Source organism: Manis javanica, chromosome 6, assembly GCF_040802235.1.
Source record: "Manis javanica isolate MJ-LG chromosome 6, MJ_LKY, whole genome shotgun sequence".
In the NCBI taxonomy this organism is placed as follows: domain Eukaryota; kingdom Metazoa; phylum Chordata; class Mammalia; order Pholidota; family Manidae; genus Manis; species Manis javanica.
Genome location: NC_133161.1, coordinates 47,465,334 through 47,486,711, shown reverse-complemented (window position 1 = coordinate 47,486,711; position 21,378 = coordinate 47,465,334). Strand labels below are relative to the sequence as shown.

The window sequence follows — 21,378 nt, the reverse complement described above, 5'->3', positions numbered from 1 at the left end:
ATGATATTGTACATAAAAAACCCTAAAGACTCCACTCCAAAACTACTAGAACTGATATCGGAATAGAGTAAAGTTGTAGGAGGCAAAATTAATGCACAGAAATCTGTGGCTTCCTATACACTAACAATAACTAACAGAAAGAGAAATCAGGAAAACAATTCCATTTGCAATTGCATCAAAAAGAATAAAATGCCTAGGAATAAACCAAACCAAGGAAGTGAAAAACCTATACCCTGAAAAGTATAAGACACTCTTAAGAGAAATTAAAGAGGACACTAGCAAATGGAAACTCAACCTAGGCTCTTGGCTAGGAAGAATTAATATTGTCAAAATGGCCATCCTGCCCAAAGCAATCTACAGATTCAATGCAATCCCTATCAAATTATCAACAGCATTCTTCAATGAACTGGAACAAATAGTTCAAAAATTCATTTGGAACCACGAATAGCCAAAGCAATCCTGAGAAGGAAGAATAAAGTGGGGGGGATGTCACTCCCCAACTTCAAGCTCTACTACAAAGCCACAGTAATCAAGACAATTTGGTACTGGCACAAGAACAGAGCCACAGACCAGTGGAACAGAATAGAGACTCCAAACATTAACCCAAACATACATGGTCAATTAATATATGATAAGGGAGCCATGGACATACAATGGGGAAATGACAGTCTCTTCAACAGATGGTGCTGGCAAAACTGGACAGCTGCATGTAAGAGAATGAAACGGGATCACTGTCAAACCCCATACACAAAAGTAAATTCGAAATGGATCAAAGACCTGAATGTAAGTCATGAAACCATAAAACTCTTAGAAAAAAACATAGGCAAAAATCTCATGGACATAAACATGAGTGACTTCTTCATGAACATATCTCCCCGGGCAAGGGAAACAAAAAGCAAAAATGAACAGGTGGCACTATATCAAGCTGAAAAGCTTCTGTACAGCAAAGGACAGCATCAATAGAACAAAAAGGCATCCTACAGTATGGGAGATATATTCATAAATGACAGATCTGATAAAGGGTTGACATCCAAAATATACAAAGAGCTCAAACACCTCAACAAATAAAAAACAAATAATTCAATTAAAAAATGGGCAGTGGAGCTGAATAGACAGTTCTCTAAAGAAGAAATTCAGATGGCCAACAGACACATGAAAAGATGTTCCACATCGCTTGTCATCAGAGAAATGCAAATTAAAACCACAATGAGATGATATCACCTCACACCAGTAAGGATCACCACCATCCAAAAGACAAACAACAACAAATGTTGGCGAGGTTGTGGAGAAAGGGGAACCTTCCTACACTGTTGGTGGGAATGCAAATTAGTTCAACCATTGTGGAATGCAGTATGGAGGTTCCTTAAAAAGCTCAAAATAGAAATAACATTTAACCCAGGAATTCCACTGCAAGGAATTTACCCTAAGAATGCAGCAGCCCAATTTGAAAAAGATAGATGCACCCCTATGTTTATTGCAGCACTATTTACTATAGCCAAGAAATGGAAGCAACCTAAGTGTCCATCAGTAGATGAATGGATAAAGAAGATGTGGTACATATACACAATGGAACATTATTCAGCCATAAGAAGAAAACAAATCCTACCATTTGCAACAACATGGATGGAGTTAGAGGGTATTATGCTCAGTGAAATAAGCCAGGCGGAGAAAGACCATTACCAAATGATTTCATTCACATATGGAGTATAAGAACAAAGAAAAACTGAAGGAACAAAACAGCAGCAGAATCACAGAACCCAAGAATGGACTAACAGTTACCAAAGGGAAAGGGACTGGGGAGGATGGGTGGGAAGAGAGAGATAAGGGCAGGGGGAAAAAAGGGGGTATTAGGATTAGCAAGTATAATGTAGGGGAGGGCATGGGGAGGGCTGCACAACACAGTGAAGACAAGTAGTGATTCTACAGCATCTTACTATGCTGATGGACAGTGACTGTAATGGGGTGTGGTGGGGGGAACTTGGTGAATGGGGGAGCCTAGTTAACATAATGTTCTTCATGTAATTGTAGATTGATAACGAAAAGTCTAAAACCAAATTTAATCATCTTTTAATATAAAACACAAAACTTAAGTTTATTAAGTGTTGGTCAAATAGTAATATATTTATAGTTTAATATTTCTCATTTTCCTATTTCCTTTTGATGCTTTATAAACATCTTAAACTATTAGAGAGATAAATATCCTACAGAATTCTGAAAGCTAGATGTTATTTGAACAGGGTTCTTAATATCGCTAGATTCCAAACTTGCATGTAGTTAAAAAAAAAAAAATTTCAAGATTCCAATGTTAAAGAAGTCAACACTTCTGTAGAAAATCACAATTAAACATTTAAAACAATGTCAGAGCAAAAACAATTGCTAAAGTGAAACAATCACCACCAAGAACTACTTAAAATTCATCAGAAATCTCTGTGCTCTGTGCGGACGATGTCTTTGGGTCAAAGAATCCAAAGCCCAAGCAGTCTAACCAGCCTTGTAAGGTAGGCCCTCCCAGCTTACAGAAACAATTATTACAGTCTTAGACCTCAGACTTCAGACTCTTGTATCATAAATTGGAAGTAACTTTCATAACTCTAAAAGGCATATCAAGGGTTCACTAAAATATCATTAGAACACCTTGCAAAACCACTAATGACAGGCACATATGTCTTCCTTGTCTGATCCAAACTGAAAAGAACTGCACAATCATGTGAAACTAGTGCTACATTTACTACTGTGGAAAAGTGACGAATAGATTTTTTTTAAGTATCTGCAAAGTAGGAGGTATTTTTTGTAGCACAATACATGTATCTCAAATAGTGATTACACTCAAGTTTGGCAGATTCTGTGAGTTTGTATCTGTTACTGTGATTCTGTATCAGACATCTGTTTTCTTGCATCACATGGAGCCTGCCCTTCCCAAGCCAGAAACGAATTCACTCTTCTGCTTAGGTTTTACTGAGGGGAAGGGAAAGAAGCTGTTAAGAATTCAATTTCCAACCAGCTCATTTTAAAGCAAAGATCAGGAAAAAACTAATACCGAGGTGTTTTTCCTTAAATTCTGGGTATGATCATGCTTTAAAAAAGTGCCAGCAATTTTTTCAATTAAAGAGGAATCCTGGTATGGTAGAAAGTACAGGAATGGGAAGAATCAAGGACTACTTTCTAGATCCTGCTGAGATACCCTAATTCACTTATCCAAGGGGCTTCACGTTCTTCATCTGAAAAATGTGGAACACTGGATCTTTGTGTATTAAAAACTGTCTTTTTCTAAGTAGATGATTAGCTTCCATAATTTATTATAATGATATGAGAGCAGGGAAAAAGAACAAATTCAGGCCACAGTTTTGAGAATGTTTAAGTGTTTTGGTTAATAAGTTGACCGAAATGCCATCTGCAGGTAGCACAGTTACAGAGAACGTGGGGAGCCTGCCTTGCAGATCACGGGTGACTTAAAACTTTGCTGGCATGACTTACCAGCTGACTTTAGAGAGACACCACTTGTTTAGGACCGTAGCATGCAATTAAGGTGGTTAAACAAAAATCAAGCCCTGCTGCCCCAGGGCGTACTTTGGGGACGTTTAAAGATGAGCCAGCCATAACAGCCCAGGGAGCTGTCCTCGAAGCCCTAACTCCAAAAACTCAAGCCCCGAACCCAAATACTCCTCCGTTAGCCCAAGTTTTTCCCATCCCTTCCTGAGTCCCGAAAAGGACGCTGAATGCCATTCACCCTGATTCGGGGCACAGGGTATTGCGGGGGAAGCACTTGCGGCGCAAGCGACAGCCGCAGAAGAGACCAGGCCTTGGGAACAGCCAAAATCTTAGGTTGTAAGCCTCTACCCAACCGCAGCGCCTCCCGTGAACAGACCTCTTCGGCCGTCGGGCACGAGAAGCGGGCGGCCGGAGGAGGGGCGCGGGGAGTACGCACGAGATCCTTACCCGCTGCAAGGCTGGCTGCTACCGGCCGCTGCCGGCGGCTCCAGTACCGGAGGCCGGAGGCGGCTCCACGGAGCAGTAAGGAGGCTGCCATGCTGCCCCCGCCCCGCCTCCCCGCGGTGACCTCTGCCGCTCCGAGCTCGCCCACTGACTACGAGTGTGCTGTGGGGCGGGTGGGCACAAGCACGGCGTGGGGCGGTACGCGCACGCGCTCTCCTGCCCGCGGCGGACACTCACCGGGTGGGGAGGAACACGGCGCGGCGAGGCCCGGCACCACGGAACGGGGGCCGTCAATCCCCTTACGGACAGTGGAGCGGATCAATCAGAGTTCCAAGATCCTGCGCTCTTTGCGAACCACCAATAGCAGGCCTTTTAGAATGCCTACGTTGGGCGTCCTGGCCCTGCCCCCGAGCTCCTCCCACGTTTACCCAGCTGGCGGGAGTCTCCTTGTTTACCAAAATGTTGAGGGTGTGTGGGAGGCCGTGGCTGTCACTCACTACCGTTTCCTTAGAGCACCTGACCTCCTAGAACCGCCCACTCGGAGGGTTTAACTGCGTGCGTTGGACCCTTACAGGCAAGGGCAATACCTTCCTTGGGTTGCAGCAGCTACCTCAATTTTTAGGCAAGAACAGAAATCTCAGATCTTTCCAAGTATAGGGACCCATTTTTAACTTCAATACTATGTGGGTCTTCTGATGTTAGCATTTGTGTTTTTAGTATCTGTTCACTGAGAGACTATCACAGAAATCTACCATAAATGCAGTAACTTTAAATTCACTCGATTTTATTTAACTCAACAGTTTCTATATAAATTTGGGAAGTAATAGGAAAACGGGTTGGTAACATTGTTCTTTGAAAGGTAGAATTACTAGGGGTTTGCACTTTCTATTCAAATATATATATATTCCTCTAATATTTGAATGTTCTGCATCTATTTCATAAGCCAAAATTAAAGGTAAACGAAAATCCAGAAAGTAGTGTATATGTATGTATGTGTGTCAGAGAAAGGGAAATTGGTTCATTTTTCTGTCTGTATCTATATTTGAATCTCTGAACCATTTGGTGATAATTGCAGGGCTTCCTGTCCCCACTGCCCCATGAGGGTTGGGAGCCATGGCACACCAAACCAAGATTTACAGCCTTTGCAGAAAGGTGGTAGAGTAAGGAGTAACTAGGACAATAGGAACCCCAGGAAGTCTACCACCCTCCTAAATTCATTTGCCTAGGTGGTGCTCCCCAGCTTTTAATCCAAGTAAAGGAATCAACAGATTTGACTTTGACCTTCTTTTTTTCCTATGTCCAGTCACTCACGAAGTTGGAAGTGCCTAAAGGAAAAGCAACAGAATTGCATGATTTCCAGGCAGGCTCTATAATGGTTCTGAGCCTGCTAGCAATGTTTCCAGAAACCGGTACAGAGTACAAGGTTCCCATTTACAACTGATAGAAAAACAGTTCCCTTCTTTGGCTGTCTCTTCACCCAAATTCTCTACCCAATACCAACCAAAAAGAAGGAAGGGAGGAAGAAAGAAGAAGAAAAAAATCATTTCAGCTACGAAGACAATCTGCTAGATTTTGGTCCCCACCCAAGTGCATTTATTGGTTTCTGGAGCATTTCCTACCTGATCCTTTTTTCTTGGTTTATTTAGGCTTTAGCTGGAATAGACATCCTGAAACCATTAAATGTACTCCTACAGATTTATATAATTAACTGCTGAAATGCAGTCTGCCTTTCAACTATGTCAACCTACATAGCAGAGCTATTTACAACACAGGACAACATAGCAATTGATCTCCCAGCTCCTAAAGTTTATATCCTAGTCCTCTTGAGATTTTATATCCAATCAGATTGTTTTTGTCATTTTTATTGTGAGCTACTGTTTTTGTTTCTCTAGGTTGTTTATAGGTCCCCCAAATGAGTGTTTTTGTACAAAAGGCTGCCTCCGGTGAACAGCATTTTCCTAGGACTTGAAGGTGAGAGAAGAGGAAAGAGGCTCAGAAAGAAGAGCAGGCAGAGGTAAAGCTGGGCATGAGATCTTTTTTATTTGCTTTTTTTTGTTTGTTTTAACTGGTTTTGAAAAGGGAGTGAGTGGCATTGAACATTTGATTCTTTTTTGCTCAATCAAGACCCAGGGGATAAGTCACAATTTCCCATATCCCTATACAGCATGTAGTTTAATATCTTCTTCCAGAAGCCCTATACTGATTCCTAAATTCAGATGTTGAAATTTTCATAGAAATTTATCATGGAAATTATTATCTTTGATAGAAACTATTACTATTTAAAGATGCTTCTGGATATCATTGTACTTACAAAGGCAGTTACTGCCTATTGCTGACTTTATTTGATTGCCTTCCTGGTATCTTTGAGAGGAACTGCAAGTATTTCAGTGCATTATAGGTTATTCGCTTCTACTTCTGGAAAGATGGAGTAGGTATACTTTTCTCTTTCCCTCCTAAAAGCTACGAACCAGCTAGGGACCTCAGGACCCAAAAAGGAATACTTAAAAGGTAGGTTCTTGAGTTTTTGTTTAACCGCATGATCCCATACTGGGTGCTAGAGAAGCAGCAAACCAGAAACCCAAAAATGCCCCAGTAAAAGGCTACTCTCTCTAGCCAAAGAATGAGAAAGGGGCAACCTACCAAGACAAATAACTTTTAGAAAATAACCACTCTACTGAAGAAAACACAACACAGTAAAACCCTATTGCCCCAGCAAGCAGAGGATCCAAGCCATCAGAGGCAGAGTGAGGAGCTTAGACTTGCACATTCTCTAGGCTATAATAAGACACCCCAGCATCCGAACACTCCAATCTCCCTTTACCTCACCACCACAAATGTGGTGTCAGAAAAGGCCGAGGAGAGAGCCAGGACTTATATCCCCATCACTTGGTGGTAACAAGTAGCCCCCTCCCCCCACCCCCACCCCGACTCCCATCCTCAAGGTATCCTTGGAGACCGCTTGGGGAGCTTGGACTTCCACCCCTACCTGAAAGTTGTGAGACACCCCTCCCTCTCCCAGCAGGGCTGGAGTCAGAGGAAAGACCTAGTGGGGAGTCAGGTCTTTCACCACTGCCCAGTATAAGGAGGCCATCCCATGTGCCATGGTGCCAGTAGAAAGCAGTAATGAGGAACTCCTACCCCTTCCAGCTAGGGAGATAGCAGTGGAAGCCCACTGCAACTGTAACAACAGATTAACTGTCATGTTGTCCGACTGTGAGAAAGAAGAAAAAAACTTTCCCAACAAGGCCCTCACTCTCTAATCATGTTTAAATCTCTCCCCAAGATATTATTACTCTTACTCACTTCCCCGCTTAAATGATGCTATCTCCCTGCCAGATCACTCTGCACTCTCCAAGTTCATTTTCTCTCTCCACCTATCCCTTTTCCACAACAAGGTCTGATATCCCTTCTCTACTCCCCACTCTTTAGGACTGAATTCTAAATGACCTTCCCTAAGTAATCTCTTTTGGAGGTGGGAAGGAGGGTAAGCAGCCAAGAAAATGAACTAGTTTGGTTAAGAAATTATATATTGAAAGGCACTTTCAAAAAGTGTACCGGTTAGTATAGGTTTGGCTGAAAGAAAGAGAAGGGTGGAATGATAGCCGTCTATTTTTTTCATCACATAAAAGAAGTCTGGATGTAAGCAGACCAGGGTCAGTATAACCACTCTAAGTTATCAAAAACCCAGGCCTCCCTTTTTGTTTTACTATCTAATACTTGTTTCTAGCCTCATGATTATTTCATGATCCAAGATGGCAGCTAGTAGTCCAACCATCTTGTCTGAGTCCCTGGCAACAGAAAAGAAGGGGAAAAGGTAAAGGAAAGGGCCAGTGGACAATTCTCATTTTCAGAAGTCTTCTTATTAGTCCTACCCCACAATTTCCATTCCTCAATGGCCAGAACTTAGTTACTTAGCCATTAGAAGATTAGAAATGTATTCTTTTAGCTGAGGGGGAATAAAGGAGAAGAATGGAATTGAATAGGCAACGACCCGTCTTTGCCATAGTCAGTTTCAAAAATGTTTGGAACACAAAACATTGATAAAATAATTGAATTCTGTCCCAAGTTGAGAGCATCTCTAAGTACATACTGTTAACATTTATTTAAATGATTAGAGTTGGAGCAATCAGTATGAATTCATGTTTAATATAGATACAGATGATTATATATAGAAATATTCATCAATATAGATATACACAGAGGTTAGTATACACAAATATATCTCCTTGCTCTGTCATCTGAAAGAGCTTTGAAGCAATGAGTTGCAATGAGCATATCCAGTGTTTTGTGTTTTTCAGTTATATGTCTACCTTTGTGGTGGTCAATAATTATCTAACCTTTTAAATTTGGATTGCACAATGTTACTGAATAAATTTAATTACCATGCAATAAGTATTTGTTGATTCTGCCAATAATTATGATTTAATAATATATAGCCTAATTTATATCCATAGTTATTTTCCTTTCTATATGGTCCTTAACATGTAAATTCAAGACATTTAATCAGATTAATTATAGTCCTTTGTTCTGCTTTACAAAACATATAAACATGTTAATGCTCATAAATACTATGGAGCAGTATATTACATATTTTTTAATATGATCTGATAGTAACTAGACTGAGTCTTGCCTCTTTTGATGATGTCCCCTGTGGAAAGGTACTATAAATCCAAGAAACCCTCATTATATTTCATCTTGATAATTTTGTTCCTCCGTCACAGACCTGAATTTCCAACACCTCTGAGTAAGGAAAAATTCAGAATCATGCTTATATTTTTGCTACTTATTTAACATAAGAAGAATTAACAATATTAGAAAGGGACATTTATAAATGATGGGTATTTTAATTCTAATAAAGACAGCATACCAATTCAATTATCATGTCACAAGTGATTTAAAAATGTATTTATTTTTTTTAAAGAAGGAGCTTATTTGTTTCCATTACTGAAAAGTCCATAGTAGGACTGGCTTTAAGAGAGATTCATTCTGTGTTTCCACTCTGCCTACTACAGAAGTTGGCTTCATCTTCAAGCATCACACACTGTTGTAATTGCTCCCCTAGCAGTTACCAACGGCTACAGCTGTTTGTATTTTCATATTGCATCATCCCTGAGGTGGATAAGACCTTATACCTTCTGGAAACTCCAATTCTGATCAGCTTCTAGCTTATCCAAACCAATGTCTATGGCCGAAACAATGGAATTGAGGCCCACTTCTGGACTAAGCTGAGACCATTCTCACTCAAACCAAATGGCTTAAGAGTAAGGGATGAAGAAAGAATAGTTGCTGTTTTTTAATCCAAAGGAGGATGAAAGGCTACAAAACAACAATGGCTGTCAAGTTTAGCCAGTGACCCAGCATATTAATACATAAGCACAACAATAGGTTAGCTGTTAGACTGGAGCGCCAGGTTAAATCTGGTCCCCCTAAAATACTACAGTGCTTTTAAAATTGGATTCAGAATAGAATGTCTTTGAACAAGCCATGCATTCTCCAGTATTCATATCGTATGTTTATATAACCCATTAGCCCTTTTGTAATTGAGGATACAATGGATCAACTTTGTTCTATATCCATATATCAATTACAATAAAAATAATAGAGATTTTTGGTTTTGCTTTGTTTATGTGGCTTTTTTAAAAGACATAATTACCAAAGGCCCTTGACATGATTTTGGTAGCCTTTGATGCCTCTAATATTTCTTAGTCAGATTATTTCTAATCTGGTCTAATTCAATGGTAAAGATTATAAAGCAGTGGCCTGCAATCCCAAGTGCACATTAGAACTTTTTCAAAATATCAAAGCCCATTTCTCATCCACAAGTAACTTCTGGGGTGAGACATAGAGAATTTGAATTTATGTTATATTTCTTCAAATGATTCTGCTGTATAGAGAATATTGACAGCCACTGCCATAGAAGGCAAAAATATCTAAGACATAAGAGATGCTCAGGAATTAATCATGCTGGAAATGACACTGAACATAGAAGCATAGAGGGAAAGAGACAGGTTTGAAAGATACCTGGGAGGCAAAATTGATATTACCAGTTTCTTCTTGAAATTGAAGGAAACTTGAAAGAGAAAAAGTGATCTAGTGTTTGGTTTGGATAGATGAAAATACCGTTTCCCAAGATAGGTAACCAGCTTATGTTGAATTTGAAGTGGATTGGTCCAGGGGCGGTTGGCCATATGGAGAGTCTAAGTTAAAGATAAGTATTTGGAAGTCACAGGCTAACAGATGATAATGAAAGGCATGGGTGTGGATAAGGTCACTCTGAATATTTCTGGAGTGATGAAGAAACATGATTGATGATAAAACCCCAGAGACCCCCCCTAAGGAGTCAGTAGAGGAATTAGAGCTTATGATGACTGAGAAGGAGGGTGAAGAGGAAGAGGGAAACAAGGACAGAGTGATGTTAGAGAAGGAAGTGCAGGAGAAAAGTTCAAGGAGGGAGTATTTCCCAGTCATTATCAAGTGACTGCTAAGGTAAGCATCAAGATAAGTCTTTGTAGGCTTGTAACTAAGAGTTGTTGACTTTAGTACAGGAGAGCAGTTACAGCAAAACGATGGGGCCAGATCACAATAGATCAAGGACAAAATGATAAATGGCAAAATGGAGAAATAGAGACAGTAAATATTGTCTGCTTTTCCAAGAAACTTGGGCTGTGAAGTAAAGGAGAAATTAGAGGGAAGTGAATTCAAGGGAGGTTTTTTGTTTTAAAGAGGAAAAAGATTTGATTATATTTAAATGCTACAGTGGAAAAACTAGAGAGACTGAGTTGGAGGGGGGTGGCTAATGGAAGATAGTCTGGGGGTTAGTGCTGAACAATCCCCAGGATTTTTCCTCTCATTTATTTAGCTTAAAAAAATGCTTCCCCATTTAGTTTCTACATGGAAGACCTAGAGTCAAAAAGCAAACAAGCACATAAAGAGATAGGGCGTAGATTTTCTTTCCAGCAGCAGTACAAACTTGGAACAGTCCCACATATACAAGCATAGTGAGGTATAATAATTTTCAAAGATAGATCAAGGCAGGAACACTCATACTAAGGTGACTATTTGGCAGCAAGAATGCCAGAGAAAGTTGATGCAAACTCTTCTCTTCTGAGTCAAAGTCCCTCTGTATATGGGTAACAGTGCACTTACATTCTAATCAGAGGGACAAATGAAGTGCCACGTGTTTTGTCATCTTATGGTTTACCTTTTCTATTACTAGATGATATGGAAATGACCAGTGAGTTTAGATAAAGGAGACTAAGTACTCCTGCACTAAGTACTCACTCCTTAGGGAAATGAATCTTGACATGCGGTAGGATCTGGTTGCTCTTACGCATGTTTTTTCCTTCAGACCTCTGTATAACATTGGATCAAAGCATATATTGATAGATATGGTGTTCATTTTAGTATTATTCTTTAAATATTAATGTTGTTCTTAAATATATACACACACATATACTCTTTTGTAGGCATATTTTGCAGTTTAAAAGAGTTCTTTTAAAAAGGAACAAGTTGGAGCTAATTTTTACAAACTAAGTACATACCCATGGTGTGTCAGAGAATGTAAATTTTTCAAGGTTAGGACACATTTCACAGAGCTCATTTACAGGTTCAGACAAATTATTCAAAGGAATAGGTGTTTTTTTATATGCCTTGTCACAGAGCATGACAATGAGCAGAACATTTCCAGTCTCCTTTGCAGCTAGATACAGCTATGTGACTAAATCCGGGCCAACTGGATTTGAACCACTTCTAGGTCTTTCATTAAAGTTGTGTGCCCCTTGCTCTGGACATTTTCTTTCCCATTCCCCCACAGAGGTGGTGTGTGCCACTTCTAGGTCTTTCATTAAAGTTGGAGCCCCCTGCTCTGGACATTTTCTTTCCCATTCCCCGACACATGGAATTTCAACCATGTGGATTGGAATTTCAACCATGTGGACTGGAATTTCAGCCATGTGGATGAAGACAACTCTCAGCCAGATGGTGAAACAATGAGATTGGAAAAAAACCTGGGTCTCTAATGAAGCCGGGGCCTCTGCTCTTGTGGAGCAGGATAACCAAGCCAACCCCAGACCTCCACCTAGGCAAACTAAGTCACTTTAAATCACTGTATTTGGGGCAGGATAGAGAGGGAGAGGTCTGTATATTTCAGCAGCTTAGCTTGTATCTTGACTAATAAAGCCATTATTATTCTTTATGTGTTCCTTGAAAACATCAGTAAAGTAGATAAGGCATGGCTCTGAAAATGGATCAGTGTGTATGTAGTACTGTCTGTGAGAAGACCAGCTGCTTACACAGCCTAGGAATTTCATATTCTCAATGCCTAAGAATGTTAGGCCCTGAAAAACTAAGATACGTTGGCTAAAAAGCACAAGAGAGTGATCGCTTTGGCAGCACATATGCTAAAATTGGAACAATACAGAGAAGATTAGCATGGCCCCTGCGCAAGGATGACACGCAAATTCGTGAAGCGTTCCATATTAAAAAAAAAAAGCACAAGAGACCAAAGCTGACGCCAAAATACAAATTGATTGATTTACTGGAAGAAATAAAACAGCAAAACCTCTGTAGACCTAAGAAGCTCATGCTATCCCCAATAATAAAGCTGCATGGAAAGAGAAATCATCAGAGCTATTTCAGTGACTTGCCAGAAATGTTTGGACTTCATGTAATCATCTCATTCTCTTCCTGTAGGCAGACCTATGTGGAACTTAGAAGGTTGCTTCATGAGAATGAAATCAAAACAGGGGAAACAAAGAATCAAATAGCTAGTAAATATCCTTTCCCTTTTGTGACTCTAGTGACAGAAAGTACTCAAAATCAAATGTCTAAATCTCCTATTTGTCTTCATATTAGTAATGATGTTGTAACTGGGACCAGAAATGGATTGAAGTCAGAGGGGACTTGCTTTTCCCTGGACAATGGGAACTATCGGTGTTTGTCTCTGTGACTTTCATATCCCAAAGGCTACTTCAAAAGACTATTGCTTGCTGTTAATGAGATTTTCACCTATTTGGGGAGAAAAGAAAGAACCATCTCCCTAAATTAGTAGACTTTTGAGAACAACTGCCTTTGTTCTGAGAATATGCTATTTATTATTTTTTGGTGGTAACACATCTTTTCTTTATGACATGATGGTGGTGGTAGATGCTGGATCTTTTTTAGATACCAGTCTTTAATAAATTCAAAAGTTGGCAGCACTTTATCAGGTTCTCCAAATTTTTTTTAAAACTGATTCATAAAGCCTAAAGGCCTGAAACTACTATTCTATTCCTCCCACAAATGAACACAGCCTTTGGGGATGGACACATTCTTAAGATAGGATAATAACTTCAAACTGGTTACACTGAAATGTTCTGAATCTTCAAGTGTTCTTTAGGTGATCCATTTTTTTTGTTGTTTAGTTTACAGCTAACCTCTTAGATATTTTTTTTCTCATTTACAGGTTATCAGGGATATCATTATAGCCCTAAAGTATTTAGAATATCCTACTAATTCACTTCCTCAGAGCATGGAAATCATGTCCTATAGCAATAATAATGATAACATCTACCATTTTGTGAGCATATACTACATGCCAGAACAAAGAAAATTTTTTACATGGATTAATTCTGGTAGTCCTTTCGGCAACCTATGAAGTAATTATAATTATATTTGTATTTTAAGATGAGATAATTATGACATAAAGAAGTTATTTTGTCCAAGATCACATAGCTAGTTAACTATAGACCTAAAACTCAAAACTAGGTATCTGATTCCAAAGTCCATGTCTCTCAAAAAATCAGGGGTTGCTTTTTATTGGGAAATTAAACCTTGGTTTCCTGTGAGACAGCAAAACTAATGAGGCCTAAGTAGGGCCTTGTTAAGTATTTTTTTTTATATTTGGTGCTAAAAAAATATTCACTTCTAACCCTAATCCACTCAATCCATAGAAATAAATGACTTGCATTTTCTAGGGTAGAAAAATCAAGGAACTTAGTACCTCCCACTACCCTTTTTCACTCTTCTATTTGTGAACAAATTGTCCCTAAAACAATTTCTGACTGCGCTGTATCAAGAACAGTATTTTTTAAGAAAGAGGTTTTCCTGGTGCTGATACTAGATTTTTGGTGTTTTTTTTTTTCAACAAACATCCTGGTTTTAACCTACTCTGTCAAGATGACTAGGCAAGACCAGCCCTGATCTATTTCCTTTTCTGGGACATGGCCCCTCGGATTCTTTTTAAGGAGGGTGCTGCCTCTGATTCGGGTGTCATTCTGCCATGCTGAATCCTCCAAACCTTCCTTGGCCTTCTTCCACTGCCTCTCTTAAGTGTATGCTATGTAACCTTTCCCGGCATGTGCTTCTGGAGACATCTCCATCTGCCAGTTTTCCTCACACTGTTAGCCTCAGCTTTCATGCTTTGGGTCTCCTGTCCACGTTCTGTAATGTCAGATGTATCCAGGAGCTCTAATTCCTAGGTCTTTAAGAAAGAATATCAAACCATGAATCATTCACTTTCAAGTCTTCCTCTGGTGGCTTCAAGATATAACCTTATATGTCAAGGGTCCCCAGGACCCTTAGAGATTCACTAGAAAGAGTTGGATTCAGCATATAGTCATTATTCAATATAGCAAAAGGATACTAAGCAACATAAGCAAAGGTAGAAGCCACCTGGGCAAAGTCCAGTGGAAACCAAGTGTAAGCTTCCACGGACTCTCTCTTAGTGGAGTCGTACAGGACGTGCTTAATTCCCCAGTAATGAATTGTAATAACACATGTGAAATGTTGTCTACCAAGAAAGCTCACTAGAGACTCAGTGCCCAGAGTTTTTGTTGGTGGCTGGTCACATAGACACCCTCTGTCTAGCATAAAATTCTGGACTCCAGAAGGAAAGCTGGTGTTCAGCATAAACCATACTGTTGGTACAAATGGCTTCAGTATAGTGAGCCCTTCTTACTAGTTAAGGTGGTGGGAATCCTTTCCAAATCAAAGTTCCCAAATACCAGCCAAGGGCCAACCATCTAAGGAGGCCTTTGACAGGATAGCAGTTAGTCTGCTGTGTTAACAGTTTTTTTAATACCTGGGAAAGTACAAGTAAAGGAGATCTGATAGAACAGGTCTAAGGCAAAGTTCTTGAGGAAGAGCCAAGAGTCCGAGTCTGAAGTTTTCTTACACAACTGCCAAGTCCAAAGGTCTGCAGCCAGACAGTGAATGAGAAAGAAAACCAAAACTGGGGAAGCAACAGGAACCTGACTGAATGTCCCTGGAGGTGATTAATCCCAACGGTAGCCCTTCTGGTGCATAGCCGGTCAACTGCTTCAAGGCAAGAGCCAAGACATGCACATGTTCTGCAGGTGTCCCCACAGCTTGGCAAGGATACCTCAAGGGAAGAAAGCCTGAGACCAGTCATTGAGGTGATGGCTTATCTTGCAAAGCCAGTGCCATGCAAGTTTTCCAGGCTTCACTTTTCCCACTGTCCCAACTTCTTTGGTGCCAGCTAAAGTCTAATGTCTCTAGAGTGTCTGACACAGACCCAAGGAACCTTTCAGAGTGCATTTGTGGCAGAGGCTGACTTTGGTGGACAGTATTCCCGCAACATCTAGCCAACTGTTCCTACATCTGTCCATGCTTAGCAGAGCTTTGGGAATACCCTGACAGTTAGTGTGAAGTGAGAGGAAGGAAAGTTTCCCGTGCAACTATAGACAGTAACGTGTCCCAGCAGACAAAGTTTAGAGTCAGGCCTCTCTGCTGTACCAGGATGCAGACTAAGAGGGCCACTGGGACCCTTTCAAGAGAACTAATTTGGCTCATTAGGGAATCTAATAGTCCCATATGTAATATAACTTCTTTCATTAGTGAGACAAGTACAAAGGATACTCTTGTCCAAAAGACAAGTCAGTGATTCCCAGGGAGCTGTTAATCGTTTTCCTGCCCTCTGAATCTGCTAGGGCACCATGTCATGCAATTTAATCACAAAACTTCCTGTCTCTCTGAGTCCATCTCAGTGGTGTTGGGGCTATTGGTGAATATAGTTTATGTGTCACCTGTGCCTGCTTGCATTGGGTACTGGACATTCAATTATGCACCTGCAACCATGTACCTACAAAATGCGGTGGAATAATACAGACCACCAAATAGGTTCCTTTCTCACAGAACCCTTGGGGGACCCCCATACTTACAAGATATTTTAAATTCAGGTCCAAGTCTATTTCTTATAACCTCTCAACTTGTGGTCAAGAATCCATGAACCAAGAACTAAGGATCTCTGATTTAGGCCATTCTCAATAGGGCTGTTGCCCTTAGAGCAACCTTCACACTATGAAATTTCCCTATACCTCCATTCAACCAGCATTTAAAATACTCACTACAGTTATGGGTTTCACTCAAACTCCTCCCTGTTCTTTCAGTCACCATTCTACCAAACCACATGGAAGAATTCCATGCAGTCTGGGAGGAACTTCAGGCTTCTTGAGACCTAAATGATAGGACACTGAAGTCTGAAATATGGCCAAACAGTAATTCTCTTGTAGGTGGTGCCCATGAAATTGTGAGCTTTACTTGCATTATGCAGTCCTTCAGGAATATCGTCTTTTGCTGGGAATATTATGAAAAACAGATAAGCCTGAATATTCAGAATTGCTGCTCCTTCCCTTGAGGGTATCAATATTTACTTTAAATTGGACTGGATCTGGGAGAGAGAAAATGTCTGTGATGTCTACATTCATTTCAACTTGACCCTATTATTAGCAAGGACACATTCTGCTGCTTATTTGTCAGACTTTCTGTGGGCTTCTTTCTTTAAACTTTACATTGTTTCTTTATAACTGATCATTACTAAGTGAAAATTAAACCTAATGAATTCCACTTTGGAGTTTATAATTATTGTACATTCATCTTCATCATGATGATCATTATTCTATATTCTCTCCAAGCCTGACATTCTTAAAGGACACAATGCTATTCCCAATGGTTGGATCCTAGGTAACAGAATAATCTAACAAATAACACATTCTATATCAAATGGGGGAGTTTCCTATAAATCCCATCTTTTCAAAGGGCATGTCATGATCATTATTGCCCATCTTTGTTTCTGCAGAGCAGCAATTAGTCTTCTTTGACAATAATTTTATGAACTAGGATAATTGTGTGAGGGCAACACACTTGTTGAAAGGCTTTCATAATAGCACTGAAGAGATTAGGGTGGGAGGAACGGGCATTGCTGGTTACCTGTAAGGCACCCATTTCCATTTCCCTCTCTCCTTTTCCAAACTGTATCCTAATTCAGTACTGGTATGTCTATTTTCATGGATGTCAGGGGAAATTGTCACACTTGCAGCTCCAGAGAAAAGTTGTTTTGAATTAAGGGCAATGCCATCTCCCTTGCTACAGTGGCGGGTGCTGGAAACCAAGCCAAGGCTGACCTGCACATGGCATTCCTCCGGCCTGAGGGACTGGTTCAGCAACAACATGTCAGCCAGTGTGGGCTAATAAGAAATGAGAAGAAATGTGCAGAATCTCTAAGAAAGAGGAAGAAATAATGTCTCTTTGCCTGAACATTCAGGAGAGCAGATCTGAAGCAGCATTTTGTCATGAGAAAAGGCCGTATGAGGATGAACCTAACAAACAGGAATAACAATCCTAGCAGGCTGGCCTAGAATAGAAAAATCTAGGGTAGAAAAATCAAGGAACTTAGTACCTCCCACTATCCTTTTTCACTCTTCTATTTGTGAACAAATTGTCCCTAAAACAATTTCTGACTGCACTGTATCAAGAACAGTATTTTTTAAGAAAGAGGTTTTCCTGGTGCTAATACTAGTTTTTTGGTGTCTGATACTAGTTTTTTGGTCCCTGCTCTGGACTTCCGTTACGTAAACCAGTGAATTCTCAGCTACATGAGCCGATAAAAACTAAATGGAGTCTGATTTTCTGTTACTTTCAGGAAAAAGTATCCTAAGTGAAAAGTTTTCATTTTATTTCACTTTTAAAATACTTTAAGGGTTAAAAAAATTTTTTTACATGCAATAAAATTCAAGCACTATGAAAGGAAGTCAAACTAAGTGTCCATCTCATTTCAGGTATCATCCACCTCTCCAGAGTCAACCACAGAATAAGTCTCACATGTGTATGTGTATATGTGTCCTTGTTTCTACTCAGTAGAAGCGTGATATACACATTGTTCTAATATCTTGCTTTTTGCATTTTAAATATCTTGGGACATCATTTCAAATCATGCATATAGATTTATCTCATTCTTTTTAAAGGCTACATGGTATTCTATGGTATGGATGTACCAAAATTCACTTAACCATTCTATTTATTGCCACTTTATAGATAATGGTGAAATGAACATCCTTCAATTTACATATTTGAACAAAGATATGATGATAAATTCCTAGAAGTAGACTAGCTGGGTCAAAGTGTATACATTTTATATTTTAATAGTTATTGCCAAAATTAATAGAACTTCTTCAGAAGGGATTTTGGCAATAGCTACTGAAATACAAAATGCATACTTTTTGACATCATAATTAAATGTTGTTTTTCCTTATTTTCTACCAATTGCTTAAAATTGTATTGTATTTTAGACTGATTAATATTTAGATCACAAATTTACTTCAGTTTTTTGTTTTCCTAGAGTTTCTAATTACCTTGCTTTTCCTCTCTATTTTTTTTCTTCCCATTTTCTTTTTTTCCTGGGAAAAGAGACATGCCTTGTTCACTGTGTCCAAATATCTTCTAACACCTTATTTATTCTATCTATAGCATGGAATTTATTCCTTTCTTATAACAGACATTCTTTTTAGTCCCCATCAGATGCTTGTTCTAATTTGGAAAGACTTATTTCTAGGCCTGCAGCACTAACAGTCATTTGGGACTTCTGTTCATCAAACCTTGAGTTAGTTGCATATTTTCTGTATTCCAGGTCATTTTCTTTTTTATTTCCCTCCCTCTTGTTTTTTCTCAAGTACATCAAGTAACTTCCTAAGAAAGGGAGTGTCTAAGTCCTTGAATATCTTTATCTTGTTCTACTGCTTACTTAACAGTTTGATTCCAAGTTTCCAACCCCAGAACATCTGAGGTTTTATTGGACAGATTCACTCCTGCTGCCACTGCAGCCCGTTCTGGTTGTACTTGGGCTCTGGCTTCCTTCCCTTTGTTTAATCCATTACACGGCTCCATCTCTTTTCTGAGTTCCATAAGCTTAACAAAAAATCTTTCATCTGTTGGTGGCTTTCATTCTATTCTCTTCATTCATGTGACCTTCTTTTCTTCTTTTGATTTTTTTTCCCTTTACCATCATTCTCACTGCATCCAGATCAAACTCATGTGTAAAGTTTGTCATTCAAGTGGGAAGCCTCTCCCTAGTTCTTCTTACTTTTTAGTGCCTCAGAATAATTGTGTTGCATAAGAATTCACCTGTCTACTTTTTCCACAAAAAAGTAGCTCATGGTGAGATCTAACCACTTATATAATTATATAAACTTGAATTATATGAGTAGGAACAAAATGTTACCTTCCAGTAACTAAGGCACTTAGCGTTTTAGGAATGGCTTTAAAGTATCACCATACAGCTCATAGGAATTCACTTGTCAATTTAACACCAAAGCATTTAAGGAAACAACAGAATGGGTATTCCCATTAAGCATTGGCAACAGCCTGAATTTTTTGTAGCACTGATGGAGTATGACTCAGGATGGAGTCATATTAGTCTGCAACTAAGTGGATGTGGAATGAAATGATGACATTATTCGTGTTTTGTTGTTACTAGCAATTCATTATGAACGTATAACCTTATAAGAAGTAGTATGCTAGTAAACATTTAAGAGCTAACTCTTCGGGGAAAAAGGTATGTGTGTGTGCGTGTGTGTATACAAATGTGTGTTTATTATACATTTTTATAAACGGTGTGTGGCATGTAATTTACAAATAATAAAATATACAATTCTTTTACTGTAATTTCCATATAGCCAATGGATTTTTATAGAATGCTTGTGTTGACTTTTTCCAAACTTTGTATCTGTAGCCAATGTATAGTTGCAATCGAACTATGACTTGGCAGAGTTGCATCCCAGTCTGCTCTTTTCCTGATAAATCTGCCATTAAATCTGACACAAGTTTTCAATTTTTCATGACAGCTTTGCTTAATAACCAGCTTGCAAAATTCCTGAAAACTTAACAGTCAATTCTCCCAAATTGACACAAGCCCAGTCCACTACACCAAAACCTCTAAACCCCATTTTTCCAACCTGGGGATCAAAATTAGGACCCATCCCTTTTTATTATCCAAATACTACCACTCTGATGTCACGAAAACATGTTTCTTCTATGTAATCTCTGCTCTCTAACCATTCCCCATCTCCCACCATCAGAAGTCTATATACCTCAGAGACTGTGTGATTAGCCCTACTTAGTGACCTCCAGAAAAGAAAAACTAGAAATTCAGCGGGTCAACCAAGGTGGCATATTGGGCTAGGCTTAGGCTGCTCCTGGTATCAGAACCACATGGTGGCGCTATTGAAGCACAGGTATTGCCGCTGCCTCAGTACCCTTCCTCACAGCATCCCTGCCCCCAGGTTGCTCCTAGTCATGCAGAGCTTTACTGTGAACCAGCCTGCATCTCTAAAAACCTAGCATCCCTCTCCCCCTTCACACACAGTTCCGTTCAGAGCAGGAAATTCCATCAGTGCAAACAAGCCCCTGGACATTCTGCTTGCCTGAAAGCTACAAAACAGGACCTTCCCGTTTCATCTGTCCAGTAACTTCTACTTGCTGACCTCTGGTTTTGAGACCCTGTCATCCATATGTCTCCGGGGCCTCCCTGTCTCAGATTTACCTGTGATGCAGCTAAATCTCTGAATACTAGTGCAAAGCCTGGGGAAGCTCAAGCACTTTTTATAATTTATGTGTCCTTCCTTATTTGTGTCTATTTTTTGCGGTCCCCTACATACACATAGCCTGCTAGGTTCTATTCCACTTTAGAATCCAGTGGGAGAACTCCCATTACATATCTTCCTTAAGAAAGTCCGTAGATATCAACATTTTTGTGCTTGGGTAACTTCACTGCAGGGCTCCCAGTTTCATATGAAATCCTGGGGAAGGACTCTGTTTGGCCCAGCTTGGGTCATGTGCCCACCACTGGCCAGTGTATGGGCATATGGGTGGGATCACGTGACTGACCACACCTATATCACGTGCCAGCTCCTATGATGCAGGGAGTGGAAGTGGCAGCCCAGAAAGGCATGGAGGGAGGAAAGTAGAATACACCAAAGGAAATGGGAAACCTGATGATGAAAGACAGAAATGCTGAAAGAACAAAAGCAACACCCAGCACTGGTAAAGATTTGACTCTTTCTCATGGCTGGTTCTCTTTGGGGTTGTTTTTACAATTCCTGGAGAACAACAGAGAGAGGTATGCTTTGTGGGAAAAAGTTGTAAAATGAAAACATAATTAACATGAAGTGATGC

At 39.8% G+C, this 21,378-nt stretch overlaps 1 protein-coding gene and 1 non-coding gene across 3 annotated transcripts in view; one reads left to right on the top strand and one right to left on the bottom strand.

Moving 5' to 3' along the window:
• The window catches only part of HIBADH (3-hydroxyisobutyrate dehydrogenase), a 119,948-nt gene extending 115,632 nt beyond the window's left edge, over positions 1 to 4,316 (bottom strand). The window contains exon 1 of one of the 2 annotated variants that reach the window (XM_017648991.3): positions 4,171 to 4,316. Coding sequence is in view for 1 of the 2 variants with exons in the window: in XM_017648990.3 (XP_017504479.2) it covers positions 3,937 to 4,027 (91 nt within the window). In the remaining variant the exon portion in view is untranslated. The other variant, XM_017648990.3, reaches the window with a different exon arrangement.
• Positions 4,317 to 12,308: 7,992 nt separating this feature from the next.
• On the top strand, positions 12,309 to 12,415 carry LOC118966952 (U6 spliceosomal RNA). Its single transcript, XR_005053709.1, has one exon. It is a non-coding gene; the product is annotated as a U6 spliceosomal RNA (small nuclear RNA).
• Positions 12,416 to 21,378: the final 8,963 nt, after the last annotated feature.